This window comes from Heteronotia binoei, chromosome 5 (genome assembly GCF_032191835.1).
Source record: "Heteronotia binoei isolate CCM8104 ecotype False Entrance Well chromosome 5, APGP_CSIRO_Hbin_v1, whole genome shotgun sequence".
Lineage (NCBI taxonomy): Eukaryota > Metazoa > Chordata > Lepidosauria > Squamata > Gekkonidae > Heteronotia > Heteronotia binoei.
Window position 1 is genome coordinate 123541734 of NC_083227.1, and position 25512 is coordinate 123567245.

A 25512-nucleotide genomic window follows, 5' to 3' on the forward strand; every position below is an offset into this window, starting at 1 on the left:
CTAAACAAAGTGGCAGAATGCCCTCCTTGCCATGACTTTATTGCTATTGAGAATGGAGTCAAGGGAGGCAAAGATCAGAGAGAAACATTTGCTCTAAGAGGAGCACTATAGGCATTTTTTAAAATATTGGAAAGGGTCAATCAGATAGGAAAAACAAGACAGCTATAAGAATTTAATATTACACTCTTTTTCTCTCAATTGCTTTATTTAAAAAATTACAGAACTTGGGGTTGTTGTTGTTGTTTTTTTAAAGTTATCTGTTTCCATTTTGGTTATATAGAAACCAACATACTCCATCCCCCCACCCCCAGTACTGAGCAGCAAAAGACAGCGCGGTAGTAATTCTGTGATCGGAAACTAGCAAATTATCCTTACCTTAGGTGAGTTATCTCTGATGTTTCCCAACTCTGTTAAAAAACAAAAAATCAAAGAATTGGGAGGGGGAGAACAATAGAACAAACTGTTAAGCCTGCTGATCGCTCCATTGATCGAGACTCAGAGATTGTGCTACATTTGCTGGGAACGTGGCATGTCACAGAGAGGATTTCGGCGACTTCTTTAAAAGCCAGTGATTTCAAAAGAGGAAACAACAACCCCTCGGCATCTTAAAAGTTAACTCTCTCTGCCGAATAACAGGCGTTTGATCCAAACACAACAGAGAGTAGCTTTTCAGTCTCACTGGCCAATGAGAGCAGCTGCTGGGAGGAGTCAGGTTGCTACAGAGGCCGGCTTTTCAGTTGGGGGTTTTCTCTCTCTCTCCCTCTCTCTTTTTTTTTTAAAACAAACCTCCCCCCCGCCCGCCGACGCTTTTTTTTTTTTTTTTAGTTTAGTAAATTAATGCAGCAAGAAAGTCTCAAGATCTGGCGAGTTCTATTGAGGTGAAGATGGGACGAGGAGGAAAATGGACGGGATCAGGAGACTATTGAGAGACTTTTCTCTTGTTTTTTCTTTCTGACCGCCCTGGGAATCCCAGCCCCATGAAACTTGCCCTTAGCTTCCTTCGCCACTTTAGCCCCGAGCAATGGGACACCTTCCCTGCAGCAACAATCACTTATTCGTGAGGAAAAGATCCCAGGAAGCAAGAGTCAACAGCAGCAGCGGAGAGGCGACGAGCAGGGAAGCTATATCGCCGGAACAATGCAGCGAATGCCGGAGGAGGATGGCAAATTCCCTTGGATATAACTGAGGAGGGCAACCCAGCTTCCGGAGGAGATTAGCCGTTGGGTTTCTGCCTCCCACCCATCCCTGTCTCCCCACATGGCCAATATATTCTCGTGGCATTCTGCATGGTCCAGAAGCCCGGTGCGAGCATTGGGATCCCACTGAAAGAAAGGGGGATTTCTTGGCAGGAATCTGGTCATCCCGCAACGCCAAGCAAGGCTGTTACACGCAGAGCAGCGCCGGAGTTTAAATGCCAATTTTTCTCTCCAAGGTGCTGAAACGTGGGGGGGGGGAGGTGTTCCTGTCCAGGGTCCTGAGTTCCTCACCCGTCTTAGCTCAGCCCGTTCCTCTTGCCCACCTCGCCTCTAGCTACAAGGATTGCATTTAAAGGGTTGAAAAAAGAGGACATTTCCACCATTTTATTCGGGCTGTTTTGATTTTCTTTTCTTTCTTTTTTTAAGTGCCAATTTATTTATTTTTTTCCTGACTCGTGGACTACAAATTCATCTGATCTGAAAAATGTGTAACCTCAATGCACTTGGAGTCTACCTTTGGGAGACCATAGTATTCTTCAGGTAGGCTGTTTTTAAAAACCACTGAGCTAGGGCTGTATGTGTTTTGAGATTGCGATGATAGCTCTGGTATGTTTCCTCGGTTGAAGCCTGCTTCAGAGAACACTTTCAAGTCATCATTTGGGACACCCACATACCTTTTTTTTTAAGGTTTTCATTGTTTTCTGTTCCTCATTGTTTAATCCTGAATATAAGGACTTCTGACAGCTTTATGAGTTACTCGGTGTAATTAGCACTGCATTCTCTGTGTCTGTAACCGCAGTGCTGAAAATACCAGGTGCTCAAACTGGTAGGAATGCGACAACTAGTGGCGACTGCAGAGGTTGCACTTGTACTCCACGAAACTAAATATTTCATTGTCCGTCTTCTTTAAAAAAGCAAGTTAAGGCGAATAAAGTGGATTATGGCCCTATCATCTATTTATAATCTGGTTTTTAGAAAAGAATCTCTTTATGCCTGGTGGATTATTCCTATACAACTCAACAGGTTTAGTTCTAATGTTTCCCTGCTATTAAAACAGTTTAAAAAAACCACTTTCTACAAAAGTTTGCTCCTTGTTTTGTTTTGCTTTTTAAACCTTTTACTTCACCCATTTCAAGAAGACAAGATTGTGTATGTTTCTGATTTATCTCATAACTTCATGAGATGCCACATACTGCTACATTTCTCTCTAAAATGTTCTTATTAAACAAATGGGAAGGAGGAATAGTTGACAATTAATGTCCCTGCTGTGTGGGAATGAATAATCTTCGGTGGTAGTAACAGACATGTGTTTGGGAACTGATCCTTCTTGTACAACCTGCAGGGTTCATCAATTTTCCACTTCATTTGAGTTGCATGACCAGAACACTTCACCCTCCATGTGTTTTAGAAGAGCAAAATCTTGTGTTTTGATAAAGAATGCTGAATCATGCCATCACACACAGAGAGTTACACCATTATTCTGTCTATAAACATTGCCAATGCCATTACTACTCCTTCCATTTGTCTTAATTTAACATAAATGAATTATTATAATTTGTTGTGTTTGAGGATTAACTGGCTTCATTGTCTAAGCATGTCAAGGTCAGCACTAAAAGCTTTTCCAGTTTTTCGATTTATAATAATCAAAGGCTTGGGCCTCCAAGAAGAAGTATATTTGTCCCTACCCTACAGTTTCAAAGCTTTTATATATAATACTTGATAATGGGGGGAACAGGCTGCACAGTTAGCCTTTGACTTGAGCTGGAACAGTAACCTTTCCTAAAGTAATGATGAGCATTTGAGGTGCTGTAATCTTGATTCTTAGTCTTTCAAATGAAGATTTCATATGGAATATGGTAAAAGTAAGTTCCAGACAGAATGGCGAACAGGTAATACTGACATGTAAAGAAAACCTCTCATCTTGGCAAATATGCACTATATATATTTAAAAGGAGGTTAATAGGATGAATTATATCTAAAATTGCTTCCTTGACAAGTTTATGGTGTTATTAATGCTTCTGAAGAAAAACTAGAAGGCATTTCCAGTTAAGTTTTAACAGGGTCTGAATATTCTAGAGACAGTTATCTGGTGGGAGGGACACTACAAAGAGAAGGGGAAAAATGTAGATCTACATTGTCATTTTCTCATCTTGTTACAGACTGAAATTTCTGCATTTTATGTGTTTGCCACATTTTAAATGACATATGTTCACATAGTGTCATTTGGAAGGATTATGATCAAATGAGTGTTGTTAACTTCCATTAAGAGTTTTAGATTGTGGATGTTAGATTTACATTTATCCCTACAGATTGGAAACAAAGGCATTAAGCTTCATGTATTTTGGTATTTTCTAATATTCTTAGTAGGTGGAATTCAAAACAGCCTTCAGCTCTAGTCTTTCAGTCTTTCCAGAAGCAACAGTATCTATAGAAAGGAGCTTCTGCCTGTTCCTGTTGCTATCTATAACCATGAGTGCTTTTGCAGCCAAAAGCCCCAACAATAGCATCATTCCTTTTGTTGTTGTTGTTGGTTTTAGGGGTTTTTTTTAGATTTCCATGTAGTAGATTAAGGACAGTTGGGGGAAGTGAATATGTCAATTATCCACATGGAGGGTGAGATGCAATACTTAAAGGACATCACCTTGTAATCTAATTATCTGTTATAGAACAGAAATATGTAGTAAATTTATAATCTATTATGGGGATAGCATGGCCACTCTCCTTGCCTGTTTGTCAAGCCAAAGTATTTTGGGATAGGAGTACACGGAAACACTGTGTCAGTAGTCTAAAAAAAAAAATAGGGAGTGGGAAATGTATCTAGTGATTACAGGAGAGAAGAAAGCTTAGCTTCTGTTTAAACATAAGGCCTTCTGTAAGCCATTAAAAACCTCCTAAATCTGTAGGGACAAATAACATCTGGTGTGTGATTGCAAACATTATGATATTGCCAATATAATATTTATTTCTGTTACACTTGGAATGTTTTTGAAGTTTATTCGTTTCTTTAAAAAAGTTCCTTTTACTGGTATTCATAGACATATGTTTTATGCCTTCATACATTGTAGCTGTTTCATTGTATAGCTAGGATAAACTGCTGTATAACTAAGTGGAGAAAGGAAACAGCATTTATATTTTACAAATTCTTAGGCCAGTCTTCCAGCAGCCTTCATTGTGCATAATTCTGCAAAGTCAGGGCATTTATTTATTCTACCCCAAAGATCACTTTCATTGCATCCTTAAAGGCAGCATCTAAAATGTTGCCTCCACAATGCAGAGATATTGACACATCTGTAAGTCTATCTGCCAAACAAACATAATTTCATCTCCAATTCACCCACTCAAGAAATCCACATTGTGCCTTGGCAAAGGTAATCTTGCAAAATGGACACCTTTTTGCTTTAGAATTTGCAGTACTTTCATGATAGTCTCAAGTGAGTTTCCATTACGTAGAATGCTTCTTATAATTCATAAAAAAGACCATCACTGATCATTCTAACTGTGGAACCACCTAACCATTTTTTTTAAAATAGCTGGAATATTACAAATGTGTATTTTACTTAGAATGTTTATATGCTACCTTTCCAGAGACCTACTTAAGACCAAACATAGGTTAGAACATGTATTGATGAAGATGAATACTGGGGCTTTTAAAAGCTAACCATAAGCTTTGGATAGAGACTAGTTATTAGTTCTCTGGTGCTGAAATAAATTCAGAGTAACTTCCCTAAGTAGATCGTTTTCTTGGGCTGGGCTTACTGGAACAGAAACATCCAAGGCTCTGTTGCACTAAAAGTATCTCTGCAATTTGAAGAAACTGGTCTATTTAAACTATAGATGAATTGGGCCTCTTATAATGTTGAACTTGTGCTTAGAATGGTACTGAAGCCTCTCTTATTGGACATACTTGCTGCAACTTACTAACAATTTGATGAACTTGTTGGGTGAACTGTAATGGATATTTGCCTATTTAGTATTGATTTCCATTGAAAATGCATTCTAATAGATGAGAGGCATATGTATTTTTAAAAAATTCATTTTACACAAGATCATTGATCTACCTACTCTACTGCATCCTTGGAAATGAACAAAAACAAAAGGCTTGTCCATTTGGTTCACAGAAATTCAGCTGTAATGCCAGATTTCCATTTATGTTTCTAAGCTCTGCAATGCTGAATAACAATGCAGTGAATCCTGCAAGTGGGGCAGCAAAAGAGATTTCTCAGGACGTGCCTGTACGGTGTCCCCCTTTTTAAAAAGGAACATTTCCTACACAATAGGGGTGGGAGCCTTGTTGACGTTCTGTTTTTGAGAAGCCTGCTTTTACCTACAAGTTATTTTAAGTTGGTTAGCAATTTGCTTTAGAATAGATAGAGGCCTCAGCTTTACTATATATAATCCATAAAAGCAACTGCAAAATCTCTTCTGAAGTATTTCAGAGAAATCCTTTGATATTTTTATTGAAATGAAAGAAGTTCTTGCATGGCAATATTTGGGAACCAGTCTATCCCCACCTGGTCTAACTTACTACATGTGGCCTAACTTGGCTGTGATTATTACTGCTTGTATCTCTGTTGGCCTCTTGTAAGAACTGCCTTGCTAGATTAGATCTACATTATTATTATTTTTCCCAGCAGCAGCCACCAAGATGCTCTGGGAAACTCATATGTGTGGTATATAGCACCAATTCAATCTTTAATAAAAGGAACAAGAGTTGCTCCACTTTGTTCCTCCTATATAGAGCTCTACTCTTGAAAAAGTACCAGGGTCATCAATGTGTTCTCAAACAGTATCTTGGGAGTTCTTTATAGGTGAACTTTTTTTGTGTGTTATGGAGTTAATGTGCACCTCTCTATTTTTTAATTATCTCAGATTTTTTAAAAATGCTTTCATATTAAAGAGTTTAGGGTAAATATTCAGAACACATCTTTGTTATGTTCAGTGTGTGTGACTTCATCTTTATCAACTGCATTCTAGACAGAGTCAGATTCCTAAAGGATAAAATGAGAGCAGCTTTCAGATTCATTTGTAGACATATATTAGATCTGAACCAGAGACCTAGAGGGTGGGAGGCTCATTGCTTGCTTCACAAAATGACTCAACTCGTGCTCTTGGAAGAGGCAGTACACTGTAGCTGCCCCAGGTCCCCACCAAAAAAAGGCTCATCCTGTCACCTTTATGGAAGCCAGAGTCTCATGACATTTGCTGCCTTGGTCCAATAAGATTAGCATTTCCAGCATCTGAATGTACATGTTCATCAATGCCTGATGAGAAGCCCCTGATGGTGACTAATAGGGGTCAATTTGGATACCAAGCAGAAAAGTCTCTCTGTATTTCTGCTCCACACTCATTAAAAACCAGTGTTAATCAGGGGTCATTTTGTAGAAAAATAGGTGGTGAAGCTCATCCAGGGATTGTTATGCAGCTGCACATACTATTCAATGGACAAAGAGGTGGAACTCTCAGAAGGAGGAGGTGGAACTCTCAGAAAGGTTCAGGAGCTGTGCTCCTGTGAGCTCCCACTGAATCCGAGGCCTGGTGTTAATGGTAGTTATTTCTAAGTCAAAACACAAACTTCTGTATGCAGCAAACCGCAATGTATGGACTCAATAAAAGCAAGGATTTTTACTTTACCCTGTAAGAAAGTTATTTGAGAAGCAAAGCAGTCAGATAATAAGCAGATACTTTCTAAATTTCAATTCTATATTTCCAAACGGAGTCCATTTTTTAAACCCCAAATGGACACTTTGAGCAGTCAAATTAATAATGAATGACCACCAGGTCCATTATATTTTGATTTTCAAATAAGTTCTTTGTTGACTGTCACCAGAGAGTTTTAATTTAATGCCATGTTAACAATTACTGGACCTTAAGCATTCCAAGGAAGAGTTCACAGAATCACCTTTCTCATTCTTCCAGAGGGGTAGCCATATTAGTCCATTGCAGCTAAAATAACAAAGCGTATTGTGGCACTATCAAAATAACCAAATTTATTTTAACCTAAGCATCTGTGTAAGAGTTTATTGTGCAGCAAGCTCTGGCTTATGATGCCAAAATAAATTCATTAGTCTTTAAGATGCCACAAGACTCTTCATTCTTTTTGTAGTTATTTTACTGTTATTTAGTTGGTTTTTTAGTTGTTTCCTTTGCTGGTTTTGCTATTGCCAAATATCTATAGGGTTCTTACAGCATTGCAAATGAATAATAATAATTTTCATTCTCTGCCTTCAGGCTGTGATCCATGAATTAATCTTTCCATCTCTAAATATAAATATATTCTAAATATAACTTAGAATTCTAAATATATTTACTTGAAAGTAAATTTAAATAGTTTCAGTAGAATTTACTTTCAAGGAAAATTTTTTAGGATTGCAATCTAATCCATCCCCCCTCCACACACACATGCAAATACAGACAAATCCACATTTCCTATTTTAGCTGTGATTCAAATAAGCTACTTTTGGGTGAATCAAACATTTGTTAAAAACTGCTAAAATTATCAGTCACCCTATGGTTAAGCAAAAAAAAAAAGGAGAGGTTTATGGGTCTGGAAGACTACAAAAAGCAAAATGCCTAGTTAAAAATATTTAAAAACATTATAGTTGATGTTGGGTTCTGAGACCCAGACAAAGGTATACCTATGTTTACATATACAAATTGAGAAGAGAGCAACCCACTGCAAAAATCTAGCATACTAAAATGTTTTGTTTGTTGGTTTATTATCTCCCACTCTTCTTTCCCTTCATAAATAGTAATGATGTCTCCAGGTCTCTCTCCAGTGCTTTTTAACTTGTTCATTAATTGAACAAAATAGGAGTCAATTGCACCTTTAAGACCAACTTAGTTTTATTTAGAATGTAAGCTTTCGTGTGCATGCACACTTCTTCAGATGAGGAATGAGGTACAGTAAGCAGAAACAAATATAGCTGGTGGCGTTAACAGTGGCGTTAACAGTAAGCTGTGAAGTGGCTATGTTTGCAGATGACACTAAATTGTTCAGGGTGGTGAGAACCAAGGAGTACTTTGAGGTGCTCCAGAGGGATCAATTGAGGCTGGAAGAGTGGGTATCAATGTGGCGCATGAGATTCAATGTGGGCAAGTGCGAAGTAATACACATTGGAGCCAAAATTCCTAGCTATAAATAAACTTTGATGGGATCCAAACTGGGAGTAACTGATCAGAAGAGAGATTTTGGAGTCATGGTAGATAACTCACTGAAGATGTCGACTCAATGTGTAACTGCAATTTTTAAAAAGGCAAATGCTATGCTAAGGATTGAAAACAAATGAGCCAGTATCATAATACACCTGTATAAATCTATGGTGCAACCTCATATGGAATATTGTGTACAGTTCTGGTCACCACATCTCAAAAAAGATATTATACCACTGGAAAAGGTGCAAAAAAGGCAACTAAAATGGTTAAGAGGATGGAACACCTTCCCTATGAAGAAAGGTTAAAGAGGTTAGGACTCTTTAGCTTGGATAAATGATGGCTGAGAGGTTTTACAAAATTATGCATGGGATAGAGAAAGTAGAGAAAGAAATACTTTTCTCACAATACAAGATCATGTGGGCACACAGTGAAATTAATGGTAGGCTTAGAACAGATAGAAGGAAATATTTCTTCACCCAAAGAGTAATTAACATATGGAATTCACTGCAGCAGGAAGTGGTGGAAGCTACAAGCACATACAAGAGGGTATTGGATGAATGTATGGAGCAGAGATCCATGAGTGGCTAATAGCCACAAGGTATAGCTGGAACACTATGTCTAGGGCAGTGATGCTCAGTATTCTTGGTACTTGGGGGAAATTCTGAAATTCTGTCCCCGCTGGTGGACCTCCTGATGACACTTGGGTTTTGACCACTATGTGAGTGTTGAACTGGATGGGCTATTGGCCTGATCCAACATGGCTTCACTGATATTCTTATTGAGTTTATTTTTTGCATAGGTTGCTTACTCTTCCAAAAGGTGATAGGTCATCATTTGCGAATGATGTAAATTAGCTTAGATTCTTTTGACACTGGTGAAGCTATAAGAGTTTACATCTTTAAAGAAGGTGACTTTTCTAGAACTGAATGCTGCTGCATGGTTTTTATTCCTGGAAGTATATACATAGAGTTGTATGTACTCAGGCACAGTCTACACTAATTCTCTGCCCTGTCCTACCCTAAAACAGGCTTTCCCAACCTCCTCCAGGCCACATTTGTCCCATATACTAGTCCTCATCACTCAAATTCTAGTATCCCCCAATGAATAAGGTATCATACCTGCAAAAAGAGCTGGCACTAAAGCAGGGATCTTTTTGGTAGAATTGTGTAGCTGGCTCAGATAAATAAGCCAACGCACACAATTTTGTTGACTGATCTCCAGCACAAATGTTGCCAGATATTGAGGTAATATTGCTAGATAATGTCCAGGCCCTTTTCTATAGGTAACTGCAAGAAAAAAAATCATTTTATTTTTTTCGGATTTTTATTCCATTCTGCCCAAGTGTGCTCAGGGCAGATCACAGAGTGAAAGATTCATTACAATAAATTACATTAGACTAAATTCAAAGGTAGCAACAATTTCAAGGGAAAAAACTACTAATGTCACATAGGTAGAGTCAATGGGTGCTTCAATGAATTGGGAACTAAAGCAGGGAGGCCAACTAAGATGGATGCCCACCGCCTCTCCTGAAGGCCTGGCAGAACAGCTCCACTTTACAGGCATTTCCCATCCAAAACTGTTACACCAGCATAGTTTGCATAACAATTGTGCAAATCTGGAGTGGTGGGGTGTTCTTCTTTTATACAGAACACAGTGCATTGTGTGTAGACAGTTATTTACTTATTTACTCATCTTGCTCTGTGTAAGTCACTTTTTAAGCTAGCACATCACATTGTGCTGGCAGTTAAATAAATAGGTCTTTGTTGGATCAGTACAAAATGAATCATATGGAATTCTGATGGACAAACAGAAAACCTTGCATTATATCAGAAGACTTACAGTTTTGAGTTTATTTTTCAGCACAATGTCTTTTTCATTGTTGGTTTCTCTATAGGGTCTTTTTAAAAGGGGGGTGGGGAGAGCTCAGTTTGTAAAACAGCCTTCAGAAAGCCAGGATATGTTTTGCATTTCTTCATTCTGAGGAAAGGGAGAAAGCGAGGGTTTGCCGATAGGGAGATCATCACATGGATGGTACATTGATTCTTGCAGTGCCATCAATCATTGCACATTGCCTTCAGACTCAAGCTGGCAACAGCAGCCCAAGCTACACCAGCATTCGATAGAGCTCTCCCAAGGCAAACCCCCCGCCTCCCCATTTATTTTCATTAACAACGCAGTTTCCAATAGAACATGCGCAACCAGAGCCTCCCAAATCAAAGCAATTATGGATGTATATATTTCAAGGCCATTTCAGCAGCAGAGTCGCCTCTTAGAGGGAAATTTCCACTGCACCCTATAACACAACTAAAGCTTTTCATTGTTTTTCTATTAATGGATTTGAGGGGAGGAGAAATTTCTTGGTATTGTTTGATTTTGCAGTTTATCTGCTATCTCAAGGAAGGAAAAGAAGGGAGAGGGCTGGACACAAGACTTGCGGGATCTCCTTCAATTCTGGAATCCATTGCAGTGAATTTGGAAACCAGATAGCCTAATAAGAAAATGCAGTATTACCTTACCCTAAATTCAAGTTTTGGGATAATTGACCCTTCACATGTAGACAGTGGCTGGCATTAGTAGTATTTAGAATGGAGCTCAGATTTGATGCTTGCAGTCTGGCATGCAGTCTACAAGCAAATTGATCAATAGAATAACCTCTTTGTGCTTATTGTGCAAATAAATAAATAAATTTGAGCATGAAAATCAGCTTTTTAAAATATTGCTTTTGTACATCCCAGAACATTTACACAGGTATTTAAAATAAACAGGTAGGATTCCAACAAGCTAAATAAAACATTTCTATATTTGGGAAATTCTGAGGAGGAATGGCACTGTACTAAATTATTCACAAAGTTACTTAGAAAATTATTAGGGGCTGTGGTCTGTACTACTGTATGTAGCTTGTTAAAACTAGGATCCTACTATGGAATTTTGCATCATTTAATGAGTCATGTTAATACTTATGCTTTGTTTCAGTTCTGTTTTGATATTGCTGGTTGCTTTTACAATCCTAATTCTATTGCCTTGTTTATTGAATGTCCCATCCATTCTATTTCTCACTACGTAACCTGTCTTGTGTCCAAGTGAAAAAGACTGACTATAAATAATGTAAATGAATAAAATAAACACAATGCCAGACCTTACAGGCATGTGAAAACAAGCCTTCTTTTCTGTATTATCAAATGGAATTAAGATCTTAAAAGTCTCTTTGCCTAAAGAAAGTAGGATTCTATGAGCATTGCAAATATGTCTATAGAAACACATGCTAACCATCTATAGATACAGTCAGAATTTACCTGAGTAGAAGAAATGCATGGAATCCTTCTCATTGAGCCCCTTTCACTTAAGGAAGAAAAAATGACTTTCCACCCCCATTCTTGTTTTTAAGTTTTAATAATATCAACTACACTATTTCACTTTATTCTGCTCCATCCAGCATGCTCACCCCTAAAGTCAGTAGGATTAAAACCTGGCCAGCCAATGGTGCAGCTGAAGATTACAATCAAGTCAAATGCACTTTCCACACTGGTGGACTCCACAAATAGGAACAGAAAGAGCACTCTACCAACCACAGAGGCAGATCTCAAACATCATAAAGAAGGACCAGTCTTTGACCCTCTAAGCACAATATTTGAAAATATTTAAAACAAGTCATCAGACATCAGCAATGGAGAATTATGCTAGAAATGAAATCTGTTTTGCATATCACATTTATCTCTGAATATTTCTTCAGAACAGAAATTGGATGCTTTCATTTTTAAACCTGTGCTAATACAAAATAATCTAGATGACTCTGGATATTTCTGAAAGAGTCTGTTTAATCATCACTATATTTGCTTTAGCTATCCAAAATGTTATTTCCATCTAGTTTGGTATCTAGAGTTATTGTTATGGTTTTGTATGAAAACACTTTTAAAAATATTAACCTGATACCTACAAACCATACTTATTTTTATCTTGATTCTATCTTTACTTGAAAATAAGTCTTATCAATTTCAACAGATTTACTTCCAAATAAGTATGATTAAAATTACAGCCTTAGTTGAAAATAAGACTCATTTATTTCAGTTCATGCTTAATTCTTGATACACCTCACTGAAATAAATGGCAGAATTTCTATTGACTTCAGTGCCTTGAACTTCAACTTCCTTTGTTTAGAGGAAGAGTAGTAGTAAAGCATGATTCAGTCATGTATATCACACACATGAACTTACGCAAAAATACACACTGTCTCAGTGCTTCATGATAACAATTAAAGGCATTCTGCTAAAACTGCAAACTACAATTAGGTCTGAAATGATCTTTTGTTCCATGTCAGCTCTTACAAACCCCAAAATCATCACTCAGTATTAGAGTATCAGAACTATATAAACATGTATGTAGTATAGTTTTGCTCTTAATCCTCTTCCTCCTTACACAAAAAAATCATACATGCATGCACTCTACTGCTATAAATTCTCAACCAGAAATTAACATGTGCAAAACAGGAAAAGTTACCAATATACATTTTGCTGGATAAGATTCTCTTGGTGTAGGAATGTAAAGGTTTTGCATTATACAAACCTTAATCTCATCACAGCCTGATTAAGGAATGTATGTGGAACAGGAGTCTGCACACTCCAGCATCAGTTCACATTCTTTCATTATATAACACTGCCTTGTTTACTTTGAATTTCTTTGCAAACAAAGCATTTTTTTTATTACTGAGGGACTGAAGCATGTGTATTTTAATAGATAAATGATATAAGATGCCATTTTCTGAAAGGTGTGTTCTGCAATTTCATGAAATCAACTGCAAGAAGTGATTCTAGGGGCCAGAAGTTATATTTTTGTTCACGAAATGCATGGGGGTGAGATAGATAAAGCCCATTGTTTACAGAAAACTGCAGCTAGAATCTTTTATCCAATTTTAACAAATGATAGCAGTTCTTGCATGGAGACTTTCTTTTCAAAAACCATTTATCACAAATTGTTTCTGTGCGCTGCATCCATGCAAGTACAGATATTATTAAAATGAAGGCATACAAGAGAGAATGGTATTAGATAAGGAACAAGGAAATCACAGTGCATGTCCAAAGCCCACCACGGTCAATGACAGTAGGCCCACTGATTTCAAGTGGTCTGGCTCCCAGAATTTCTGACTGCAAGATATGTTGAAGAACAAATGGGCCCTGGTCCTGCAAATATAGCAAGATGTTCCTTGTAGATGGATAGTTTGTACTTGCTCACTTAGAAATCCTACTGATTTCACTGTACTTAATATTACTGCATTAGTACCAGAACTATGAATGCAGGAGTATTCTTAATGGAATTCTTGGAGAGTGTTAAAAAGTGTTCTTCATGGGTTCAGGGTTTACTCTGTGGTGATGCAAGATCAATCCATTGTTAATCCAATGCATAGGTCTATGGATAACAATTATTAGTATTTATATAGTGCTTTTTTTCAGCACTCAAAATGCTTCAGTAACAGCAATACTGTAAGAGAAGCTAGTGTTATGGTTTGCTGTATTACAGATGGCCAGCTGAAGTTAAACAATTTTGACCTCAGTCACTATCATCTATCACATTTTATCCCACCCTTTATCCAAGTAGTCCAAGGTGACAATACACAGTGCAATACACAGCTCTCTACTCCTGCATTTTATCCTCACAAATAAGCCTGTGCACAAGATTAGGCTGAGAGAACATGACTGGCCCAAGGTCCACCAGTTAGTCTCTTGGTTGACTTGAGAGGTACTGGAACCCAGGTTTCCCCAGTACTCATCCAATATGCTAACTAATGCACCACAAGTGACTATATAACTGATGAGTGTTCATTGTTTCTTTAGACATAAAATAAAAATGGGGGAAATTACCTGACTCATAATTAGGTTTTTAACCATTACGCAAGCATCAGTGGTTTGTGACCCAGTCACATTCAGTCAAATGAAACATGTTATCATAAGATCATAATTATATTTCACTCTACTGAATAATGTGTTTCATTCACTGTGAGGATCACAGTTTCTATACATTGCATTTTAGGAGAGCTCTGTCCATCTGTCTACTCTCAGCAAAATTCATGTTCCACTGACTCCAGTGGCATGAGCAGCATGCTCTGTATTACACTGAGATTAGACATTTCTAGTGCTACATATGAATTTGGACCTGGGTTCTCCAGCCAGTCTCTGAGAATGCACCTGATGGGGAAATGTTCATTTTTCCTTTGGCATATAATATTTTTTTTTAAGTCAGAGCTGTCATTAAGCTTGTAGACAAGCCATAATTAGGCATACCATTTTGCAGCTACTTGTAAAGAATAAAATGTAAAGTAAAGCCCGTATCATAGCAATGCAAAAAAGAAAGAAAGCCAGCCTGAATTGAAATATTAGCCACTTGAAAAGAAATGTTTATATTAACAATGAACAAAGAATACAATAATGGATACAAAGGTATTTTCTCGTTAATGTTGTTGTCACTTGGACCCCATCAAGATGATTGTGGTGGTTCCCATTCTAGTTTGACTATGTTCATTAAGGAGAAAAACTGACCTTGAGGCAGCAGTACATTAAGGTGATATGGTAGAAAGAGTACCATTAATTGTGTACAGGGGATTTGTATAGGGCAGCGTAAGAAACTGTCTGCTTTTGCAGCTAGGCTTTGGTTCATCTGAACAGTTCATAGTGCAAGGTTTGCTTTTGCCGAGGGACTGTGTTTTCTATTGCTCCATGACCCTGAGGCACCCTTTGGTTGTCTGGGCCCAGCTGCAATTTCAGCCTATGGTGGCTCGCCTTGGTTTAATCAGTCTAATTGGGCTGTTTTATAGGTTTGGAGGAAGCTTTTTTGCAGTAAGGAGGGGTGGCTGATGGAATGTGCCACTGGCACATGCAGTTCGCTGCAGTCAGAAGCAAATGTTCACTCTCTCTACATTGTGGGGATGAGGGGTTAAAATGGTTTCCCACAACTATTCTGATCAAATAAAAGGGCCATTATACCCCTCTCGAATAGTCGACCCCATTAGAGAAAGAGAGAACTATCTAACTTCTCTGCAGCACCTTCCAAAACTCTAAAATGAAGGATCATTAAAGGCGCTCTCATATACTCAGCAAGTACAAAGTACAGTTTGAATAAGTCAAGAAGTTACATCTTCACTAAATTAGATTAGTCACTCTTAAATTGCCTGCTCTGGATTGGGAAATTCCTGGAGATTGGGAGAGGAGCAGATAGACCCCAGTAGAGTATGATTTAGGGATGCCAGCCTCCAGGTGGAATCTAGGGATCGTTCCGCTGGAGAAAATGGACACTTTTATGAGTGGGCTCTATGGCATAGTATCCATCCTACTGAGGTACATATTTTCCCCAGGTTCTACCCCTAAATCTCCAGGAGTATCCCCATGCAGGAACTTGCAAGTCTACACCTGCTGGAATGGCCTTGGGTCAGCCATAGCTCTGGCAGAGGTTGTCCTTGAAAGGGCAGCTGCTGTAAGAGTCCTCTCAGCCCCACCCACCTCACAGGGTGTCTGTTGTGGGGAAGGAAGGTAAAGGAGATTGTGAGCCGCTCTGAGACTCTGAGATTCGGAGTGGAGGCTGGGATATAAATCCAATATCATCTTTTTCTTCTACATACACCCTCCAAGGCTGCCATTTTCTACAGGGAAACTGGTCTCTGTCATCTGGAGCTCAGGAGATCTCCACGCTCCACCTGAGAGTTTGTAATTCTACACCATTCTGCTCATATCTGTAGAGCAGCAATTTATGAGTTTAAGCAAACTAATGAATTCAAATTAGTATTGCATAATACATTGTGATAGAATTAAAAAAATTGTTAACAGATTTCAACAATTATTTTTTTTCTCCCTTGTCATGCCTAGAAAGGAATGTATGAACCATTGGTAGACATAATTCTTGGCCTTTTGGTGAAGATCAAGTGTAGTCGGTAGACATAATTCAGCTACACATGCTTCCCTCAGATTTGCATATAGTTCATCCTGCAACACTGTCACCTGCATTATCCTCATTGCCTCTTTTTATTCTTGTTATGTGATTCTCTTTCATGCTTTCCCTCTGGCCCCACATTCAGGATTTTTAACTATCTGTGCTGGCCTTTATATTTCCTAAAAGTGAATCAGCAAATCAACTTTAAAAAAAAAAATAAGAATTGCTTGCTCACTTCATCTTTTCTCTCTCTGTGTATTATATAAAATTATTTTGTCTTATTTAATACATTGATTTACAAGATAATATACCTTGAGGGGGGCAGATGCACCATAGGATTGAGGAGAGAGATGTGTGGGAATGTTTTGGGGGGCACATCGTATCTTAAATTCTGCATTAAGAGCTCCTAAAAATCCTGCCAAATGCTAGCAATTTAGAGGCAGCACACGTCACATAGAAAAGCATTCAGAAAATGAGCTTGGCTGATTTTTTAATGGAATTATATACAAATATTGATTGTGGTACCCATTTTAATATATAATTTAAAAAACCATACCCTCTGAGAGTTTTTTCAAGACATTTCAAACTACTATCTAATTGTTTTTATATAGCATGAGTCAGAATTAATATGAAGAAGAGCTAATACAGAATTTAAGACTACTCTCTGGAGGAATTTTGTGGGCACAGTAATCCTATCTCCCAAATGTATGCAGAAAGGCAAAGGTATAAAGGAGAACAAAAACAGTGTGCATATTGGTAGATAGGCAGAAAGAGCAAGGAAGGACTCAGCTACTGGACAATCTTTCATGGACAGGTATGAAAAAAGGAAAGACCTGACAAGAACTGGGACATAGCTACAGCAGCTCTGAAGATTGGAGATGCTATTGCCCCTTTCCCCCCCTCCCCCATCAGAATAAAGAGTCAGACAACCATAAACTGGGTAAACTAATGGCCACTTTATTTAAAACTCTTAACAACAAGGGCAAACACTAACTGGCAGCACAAACAGTGGGTGAAACACCCTGCCCCAGAACTGAGCCAACCCTAGTGGCTCTCGTCCAGCCAGCACAGTGCTTGGGATAAGCCATAGAGATCTCCCCCCACCCACCCACCCATCCAAAAAACCCCACACATCTTAAGTGGAGATCTATCTTGGCCATCCCAAAGGCAATCTGTATTTCTCCCCCCACCCCGTGCCGCACAGCCCTAGGGGTGATACTGCAAGACCTCTCAGCCCAAACGGGGCTAATACATGGTTGATCACCAAAATGCAGAATCCCATAATAATCAGAATACTGCCCAATATAAAGTGACCAGCCAATTTTACAATCTTCTGAACCACAGTGCAGGGTAGGCAAAAACACCCCCTCCAACCAGCCAATCATGAAAGGGCAAAAAATTCTTACCCTGTCCCTATTGAAATTGGGCATCCAGCAAAAGCCTGCTTTACAGACAGAGCAGGAGGTGGGCCGAGCATGAGGCAAGACTGAGAAGAAGAGGGCAAAGCCAGCCAATCATATGCTGGCTTTGCCCCCAAAGAAACCTAACTGCAGTTGCAGCCCTGCTCTTCCTCCTTCCAAGGAGGCAAAGGCAGCCCTCCTGCAGCACAACAGAGTCCAGCTGCCGGTAGGGGCTGAATTTTCTGGCTCATTTTCTGAAATGGTGGGAATCTGTGTACCTCTTTCTTCTGTGAGGCAGTAGTGGCAAGGTATTCTGAAGTTATAGGGCAGAAAATGGCAACTTGTATAAATATCTAGGAATGTAATCTCTGTCATATCTGTGAAACCTGTCTTCTTTAGAAAAGTCAATACAGAGGCATTGCTACTGTATGCTTAAACTCGGGCTGTTTTTCAATGTAGCTTTATAGAAAAGTTAACAGAGGCCTCTTCCCTGAGCACTGTGGTCCATATTGTGTTTCTGCCATTTTCTTGGGTCATACTGGTATGAAATTCTTTTTTAAATATATCTGTGACACATTTCTGAATCTGTAACTTGTAAAGTATGGCACAAACTTCCCTCCACTGTGATCAGTCTACTGTGCTGGCTCGAATTCTTTTCATATGGGTCATTATTTATGGCTTCATGCTGGAAAAGCCATACACAACCCCTCCATGTGTTGACTGGTGCATGGAGGGGAAGTATGGCCCCATCCTTTCCCCCCTTGTGACTGATAGCTTGAGAACAGAGCACATATGTGTATGATCTGTATGATCCCTCCATAATGCTGTTTTCTGAATGTTGGCAATCACTGGGAGGGAGAATACATCTGTGCACAGGAGCTGTGCTCACAAGCCAGCAATTGTGTAGAGGCAGGGGGGCAGGGCCAGCAGACTCATGTCCACTCTCCCTCTCTGCATGTTCAGCTAACAAGTGGAGGAGTTATGTGTTGAGAGGCTAGCGTCTTTGCCCATTCCCACCGTCTATGTATTAGACCCTTCTGCATGGAGAATTCAGGTATTCAGGTTTCCAAGGAAAACAGGTGGGCAAAAATAATGAAAACAAGCTTGGACAAATCAGTAGGGATGGACATAAATTGGCTCATGAACTAAAGCTCATGATGAATTTTGGCTGGTTCATGCTTTGTGAAGTCAAGTGCATGGCAAATCACCTGGCATGAACTTTCCATGAACTTTCAAGCCCTTTGTGCAGGTTCATCCCTGTTTGTGAGCAGAGACATTTCCAAACAAATTGTCCCCACTCAATCAAAAAGTTTGCATAACTTCAAAGGAACAACTGGGAGGGCATGTAGAGGAGCATTTGGGAGAAGTCCCCTGCAACTTTAATGTCTCTAGCTTGCACAGAGTCTGTGCTATAACTCCTGCACTTTGGTCATTTCCCCAGAAAACACTTTGCTGGGGACACCTCCTTTGAGGGACTGTAACTCAGACCCTGTTAATCCAATCTTCACCAAACATGGACAGCTGGTAGAGATGAGTCAGACAAAGTTTGTCTGCAAGTTTGGTATGCCTAGCATGCTGGGGGGGGCAGTTCTGCTGGCTCACAAACTGGTTTGTGAGGCAGCTCAAAGTTTGCAATGGTCCGTGGTTCGCGAATGGGGGACACCACAAACCAGAAACTGAACTGCACTTTTCTGGTTCATGCCCATCCCTAAAAATCATCCATTGTGGATGTTATGCTTTCTGTACCTTTTTATTTAAAGATCATTATAATACAGTAAGAGTTATCTAGCCAAATAGATTAAGGACAAGACAATAACAGAATCCTAAAAGGTCAAATCCACAAATATTTACTTATACTCACTACTGATGACAAACATCTTGAGTTGATCCAAGATGTTGTTCCAAGATCTACTGAGCATCTACAAAGAAAAGGCTTTTCTCTAAAGGACAGTGGCCTCTTTATGAGCATATTTGGAGCAAGCACACATTCCACTTTTTTCATATCCAGCCTTCAAGTGAAGGCTCCTTGTGTATGGAAATGCACAGCATAAATTGAAGTTCAGTCACATGTATAGCTACCGAATGTAGCTAGTTTCAGAGGGGAGATGTGTTGGTCTGCAGTTTCAGAGAGTAGCCATGTTGTTCTGCAGTACAACACCTAGATGTGAGTCCAGTAGCACCTTAGAGACCAACAAGATTTTGGAAAATACAATCTTTTGAGTGTCAAATCTCTTTTCATAATTTTACTCTCAAATCTAGCTGTTCTACTGCAGAACAACACAGTTACTACATGGAGGTGTCAGATTATACAAGTGGTGGCTCCACAAGAGTGTCTCCTGGCTGTAATCTTTATAGCAACCCAGCATGCTTCCAGAGGGTTTGTATGAAGGTTACTTACTGGTATCAATCAGTATGTTCAAGATACACATGATGGTTTGCTGCAGTATTATTTCTGAGTGAATCTGTCTGTGAAAAAAGGATGATGAGGCAATAGTTGAAATATTATGACAATTAGTAATGTCAGGAAAGAGAAAGGTGCTGACAGTTAACAGAGGATATGCTAAAATGCTTGCAAGTGACAGAGCCATAGATTGTAGCTAAGGTCCATATGTGCATGTATTTACATAGAAACAAGTTGTTGCTTACAAAAACACATAACCTTGATTAATCTGCCACTAACAGAAAAACATTTGCACCCTGCTTATTAACAGAAATAATTTTACTTCCCACATTCAAACAACTGCTCTGTGCTACAAGCGCATGATTTATGGCATTGCATGTAATGATAGTGACATGGCAGACATTTACAAAGCCGTTTTATTGTAAAATGAATTATTAGTTTTAACTTCATGCTGGCCACTCCAAAGCGGAAGAATGCACAGATCCCTGCCTTTTGAGTCAGAGAAAAATAGGTACATTTTATTTCACATTCTCAGAGCAATCACAGGGAGCCAATCATTTGAGGAGTTAGTTGAAGCTTCCTCACAGAAAATGGTTGCTCACCCTTATGTGGTACTTGAGCAGTAGTTAATTCTGAGGAAGTTCCGCACAGGTAGTATAGAAATTACTAGAATGCCCACACCCAACACAAATTATATTGTTAGCTCTAAGGAGGACTTTAGAAGTGAAATCAGCAAGCCAAGGTATGTGTTATGATAACTCATTGGTTAAAGAAGTATTTGCTATGTCATGTGGTTCAGCAATGAACTCCCCAGTCCTTTAACCAAGTAACAACTGCCCCAGAATTGGAATGAACCTGTATTTTGAACCTGTTTTTCAAATCCAGGGCTTTTTTTCTTCAGAAACACACAGGAATGCAGTTCTGGCTGGCTTCAGGAAGTGTGGCATAATATGCAAATGAGTTCCTGCTGGGCTTTTTCTATGAAAAAGCCCTGTGTGAAACAATGGTGATGTCAGGAAATGTGTCCTAATATGCAAATGAGTTCCTGCTGCACTTTTTCTACAAAAAAAAACCCTGTTCAAATCCAACATCCATTGGCAATGTTAAAAGCTGTTTTTTTTTTTTTTCAATTCATAGTGAAGGTTAATCATTCAACTTTTATCACTGGCTATTCAACACCACCAACTCAACAGAAAGCATATCTAGAAACTGAGCTTTGAATCCAGAAGTTGTCTCTTCTCTCCCATGGAATAAAACTGCAGAACTGTAAACTGTGGAAGTGTTTGGTTATCAAGCAGCTATTGGTTCCTCGCACACTGAAGTAACTTCATAGACAAACTGTACTATCTATGAACTGAGAGCTAGCAGAAAGACATTTTATTTGTTGGTTTATTTAGAGTTATATTCCATCTTTCTTTCTCAAATTTTGAGTAGTTTACAAACAGACTGCTGAAAGAGGGTCAACGGAAGGTTCTTTTGTTTCTGTATTCCAAAAACACTGCCTGTTGGAGACCAGGCAAGCTGATGGAAACCTCCACAATCTATGATAGTTACAGGCAGGGGCGGCACATGGGAGTAGGCCAAGTAGGTGGCTGCTTTGGGCGCCACTTCGCCTAGGGGCACCATGATGCACCCCCTCCCCATGCCCGCCACCATCCCCTGCCCACTGCCATGCCATGCCGCCCCCCTCTGCCGCCATTTGCCTCCCTGCAGCCATCTGCCACCCCCTTCCTGGTGCCGCCGCCCAGCCACCCTGCCCTCTCTCCCAGCCTGACAAGAGGCTTCCTGTGGACAGTGGCCCTGATCCTGGTGCAGCAGCAGGGGTGCAGGCACTTGTGCCAGGCGAGGTGGACGCTGCAGCAGTGACCCCTCTGTGGCTTTAGGGATGGAGGAGTGTGTCTTCCCTGACTTCTGTGCTAGGTGGGCTGGCCGACTGCGGGGTGAGTGGTTCCTGTTCTGCAGAAGGTTCCCCACCGGCCCTGCTTCACTGCCTCTCCACACACCCCCACCCCGGCAGTCAGCTTCGGAGGCCGCAGGGGGTGCACCCGCCTTCCCTATTTGGGGGGGAAGGCGGAGGGAGGAGAGATCATCCATGCCCCCCCCTGCCTCCCATGACTTTATTGCTCTGGCTCAGTCGGGTCTGCCAAGGAACAGCCACCCAGAGATGGCCTGAATCTCGGCACTTCCCTCGGACTCTGCCCAGGGCTTTAGCTCCAGTTGGCCCAACCAGCCACTGCGGGTTTTTTTTCCGGGGGTCTGCGTGAATTCTGCGGGTGGGGGTGTGTCTCCTCCCCACCGCTGCTCACCTACCCGCTGCCACCTGCCACCACTTATTTCCTCCACATCTGCTGCCATTCCCTGCCTGCCCGCCACACCCGCTGCTCAGCTGGGCGCGTGTGTGCAGTGATGTCATAATGACATCATTGGTGCATGCCAAAATAAGACTTGAGGGGGCGGAGGTGAGCCATTCAGCCTAGGGGCACAGGCACCCCTAGCACTGGGCCTGGTTGCAGGGGTGGCCAAACTTGCTTAATGTAAGAGCCTCATAGAATAAACATCAGATGTTTGAGAGCTGCAAGACATGAATGTCAGATGTTTGAGAGCCGCAAGAAAGGAAGGAAGGAAGGATGGATGGAAGGATGGGAGGGAGGGAGATGGGGTGGGAGAGAGAGAGAGGTGGGAAGAAAGCAACTTTAAATGAGCTGGCTTGGAGAATGCATTTAAAGAACAGAAATGCCTTCTCCAAGCTGGCTGATGGGGTGATGGAGGCCTTGAGAGCCACACAATATGTGTGAAACACCACATGTGACTCCTGAGCCACAGTTTGGCCACCCCTAGTTTAAAGAAATTTTCTAGGTGGTTGTGAGAAATGGAGAAAACCTATTTTCCACCAAAGGAAATAGTCTTGACACAGAATGACCTGCAAAAGATAACTTATAGAAACCTTAGAAAAGAGTTCAGTAGCACCTTTAAGAACAACAAAAGTTTATTCATTGTATGAGCTTTCATGTGCACCCATACTTCTTTAGATACACCTGGATCTATAGAACGGTTTTAGAGGACTGCTTCAGTGGCCTTGTTATGCTGCAAAATGGCATGGTTTCAAGGCTTCATGTCGAGTTTACTATCTGGCATCCCAAGACATTCAGATCCTTATGTGACACCCTCTCTTTCACTTGTACATATGACAATATACAGAGGACGGCCACTTTTTTATGGACAGAGGGACTGTGCATTCAACAGCTCCACAACAAGAAAAAGCTTTTCCTATAAAGAAATTAGCAATTCCTTCAAATCAAGCTCCAAGCTTTCTCTCTCCCTCTGATGACCAGACTAGCTGAGGGGTGTGCCCTTGCAGTTGGCAATACAGGAGCAATTTAATTAACTGCTCCTTTTCCCTGAGCTTTTGATATCTAAGCATTTGAAAAGGCAGATGATAATATCTTAAAGGGAAAGAACAAAGTTTGAGTCCAGTGGCACCTTTAAGACCAACAAAGTGCAGAGCTTTTTTTGTACCAGGAACTCCTTTGCACACACCCCTGATGTAGCCAATCCTCCTGGAGCTTACCCTGTACTAAGAGCCCTGTAAGCTCTTGGAGGATTGACTACATTAGGAGTATGTGGTCTAATATGCAAAGGAGTTCCTGCTACACACACACACACACACAAAAGCCCTGACAAACTTTCTTGGTCTTAAAAGTGCAATTGGACTCAAACATTGTTCTGTTGCTTCAGACCAAATGGCTACTCACCTGGATTTATCTTAAATGGAAAGAATCATGGTTGACATATGTGCATACACAGTTGAGAGGGAATTTTGGCTCTGGATTTCTGTTATGCAGTTGTTCAAGGTGCTGAACTTCTATCCATAAAAAAGTCCTTAACGCAAAGACACTGTTCACAAACACAGACAAATTAGCTTTTCCCTGTTTCCTACTGTACCACTTATACAATTTACTTTAAAATAGAATATATGGGACAATTCTTGTTCCCTGGGATATGTAGGCTGCCTGAATGTTAAATTCATCTACAGTTGGCTGTGTCACTGATAAGGGAAGTTTACAGGAAACATACAGAAGCCCTGCTCACATGTTACAGGGAATGCATCCAAGGTCTGCATGAATGTGCTTCTATCTGTTTGTAAGAGACAAATGAAATGAAACCAGGGAACAGAACCTGAATAAATGTGAGATTTCAATCACAGGTTCATCTGTGATTCACGTGTACACTGTACATGGATTGTACATGCATTCACTGTAAACTGGGAACAGGGTTAGAAAAATGTATGTATGACTGTATTTAGGATTCAAATTCATTTTCTGGAAGGGCTTCCATGTTTTGGGGAGGGACGGTGGCTCAGTGGTAGAGCATCTGCTTGGGAAGCAGAAGGTCCCAGGTTCAATCCCTGGCATCTCCAAAAAAGGGTCCAGGCAAATAGGTGTGAAAAACCTCAGCTTGAGACCCTGGAGAGCCGCTGCCAGTCTGAGAAGACAATACGGACTTCGATGGACCAAAGGTCTGATTCAGTATAAGGCAGCTTCATATGTTCTTCACAGTTAGCAAAAATTCAGCAGGTGATGATTTCTCTATCACAGCATCTCCATACCAAGGAAAAGGCAGACGTTCTCTTTAGACTGCAAGGAAGCTTTTGCCTCTCATGCAGCCATTAAGGTCTGCCAGGAAAAGGTAGAAGTTCTCTTTAGACTGCAAAAGAAGCCTCTGCTTGACTGTGACTATTATCAAGAGCTTTTTTACTAAACACCATTGGATATTAGTATTAAAACCAGCTGACTAGCTTAGTCTCACAAGCCTAAGGTTGATCCAAATGGGCAGCCATATTGGTCTGAAGCAATAGAACAAAGCAGGAGTCAAGTGCACCTTTAAGACCAACAAAGTTTTATTCAGAACGCAATCTTTTGTGTGCTCCAAGCCTAAGGTTGTGCCTGCAATTCATCACATGAGTTCCTGAACCAGGCAATTACCCCTTGAACATATATATGAACATATGAAGCTGCCTTATACTGAATCAGACCCACAGTCCATCAAAGTCAGTATTGTCTACTCAGATTGGCAGCGGCTCTCCAGGGTCTCAAGCAATGTTCCATCTAAGCTATGGAGTCTTGTGAGCAAAAATTCTACTTTGTGAGCTACTTGCATTAAATTTGTGAGGTACTGCATAAATTAGCTTGCTCTGGGGCCATTTTTCCTGAGCTAAGACAAAAATGTGTGAGCAGGAGGCTAAGAAACTATGAGCTTGCTCACACTGATTCAGTTTATAGGGAACACTGGTCTCAAGCTGAGGTTTCTCACACCTACTTGCCTGGACCCTTTTTAGTTGGAGATGCCAGGGATTGAACCTGGGACCTTCTGCTTACCAATCAGATGCTATACCACTGAGCCACTGTCCCTTCCTTGGTGTAGTGGCACTGTCTAAGACAAAGATCCCAGAACA

The 25512-nt window shown here is 40.3% G+C and overlaps 1 protein-coding gene across 2 annotated transcripts in view; it reads left to right on the forward strand.

Moving 5' to 3' along the window:
- The first annotated feature begins 1563 nt into the window (after positions 1–1563).
- GLRA1 (glycine receptor alpha 1) overlaps positions 1564–25512 on the forward strand; it is a 120330-nt gene continuing 96381 nt past the window's right edge. For both annotated transcript variants that reach the window (XM_060238315.1, XM_060238314.1), the window contains exon 1: positions 1564–1736. In XM_060238315.1, the coding sequence (XP_060094298.1) occupies positions 1681–1736 (56 nt within the window). In that variant the 5' untranslated portion in view covers positions 1564–1680. The remainder of the gene's footprint in view (positions 1737–25512) is intronic.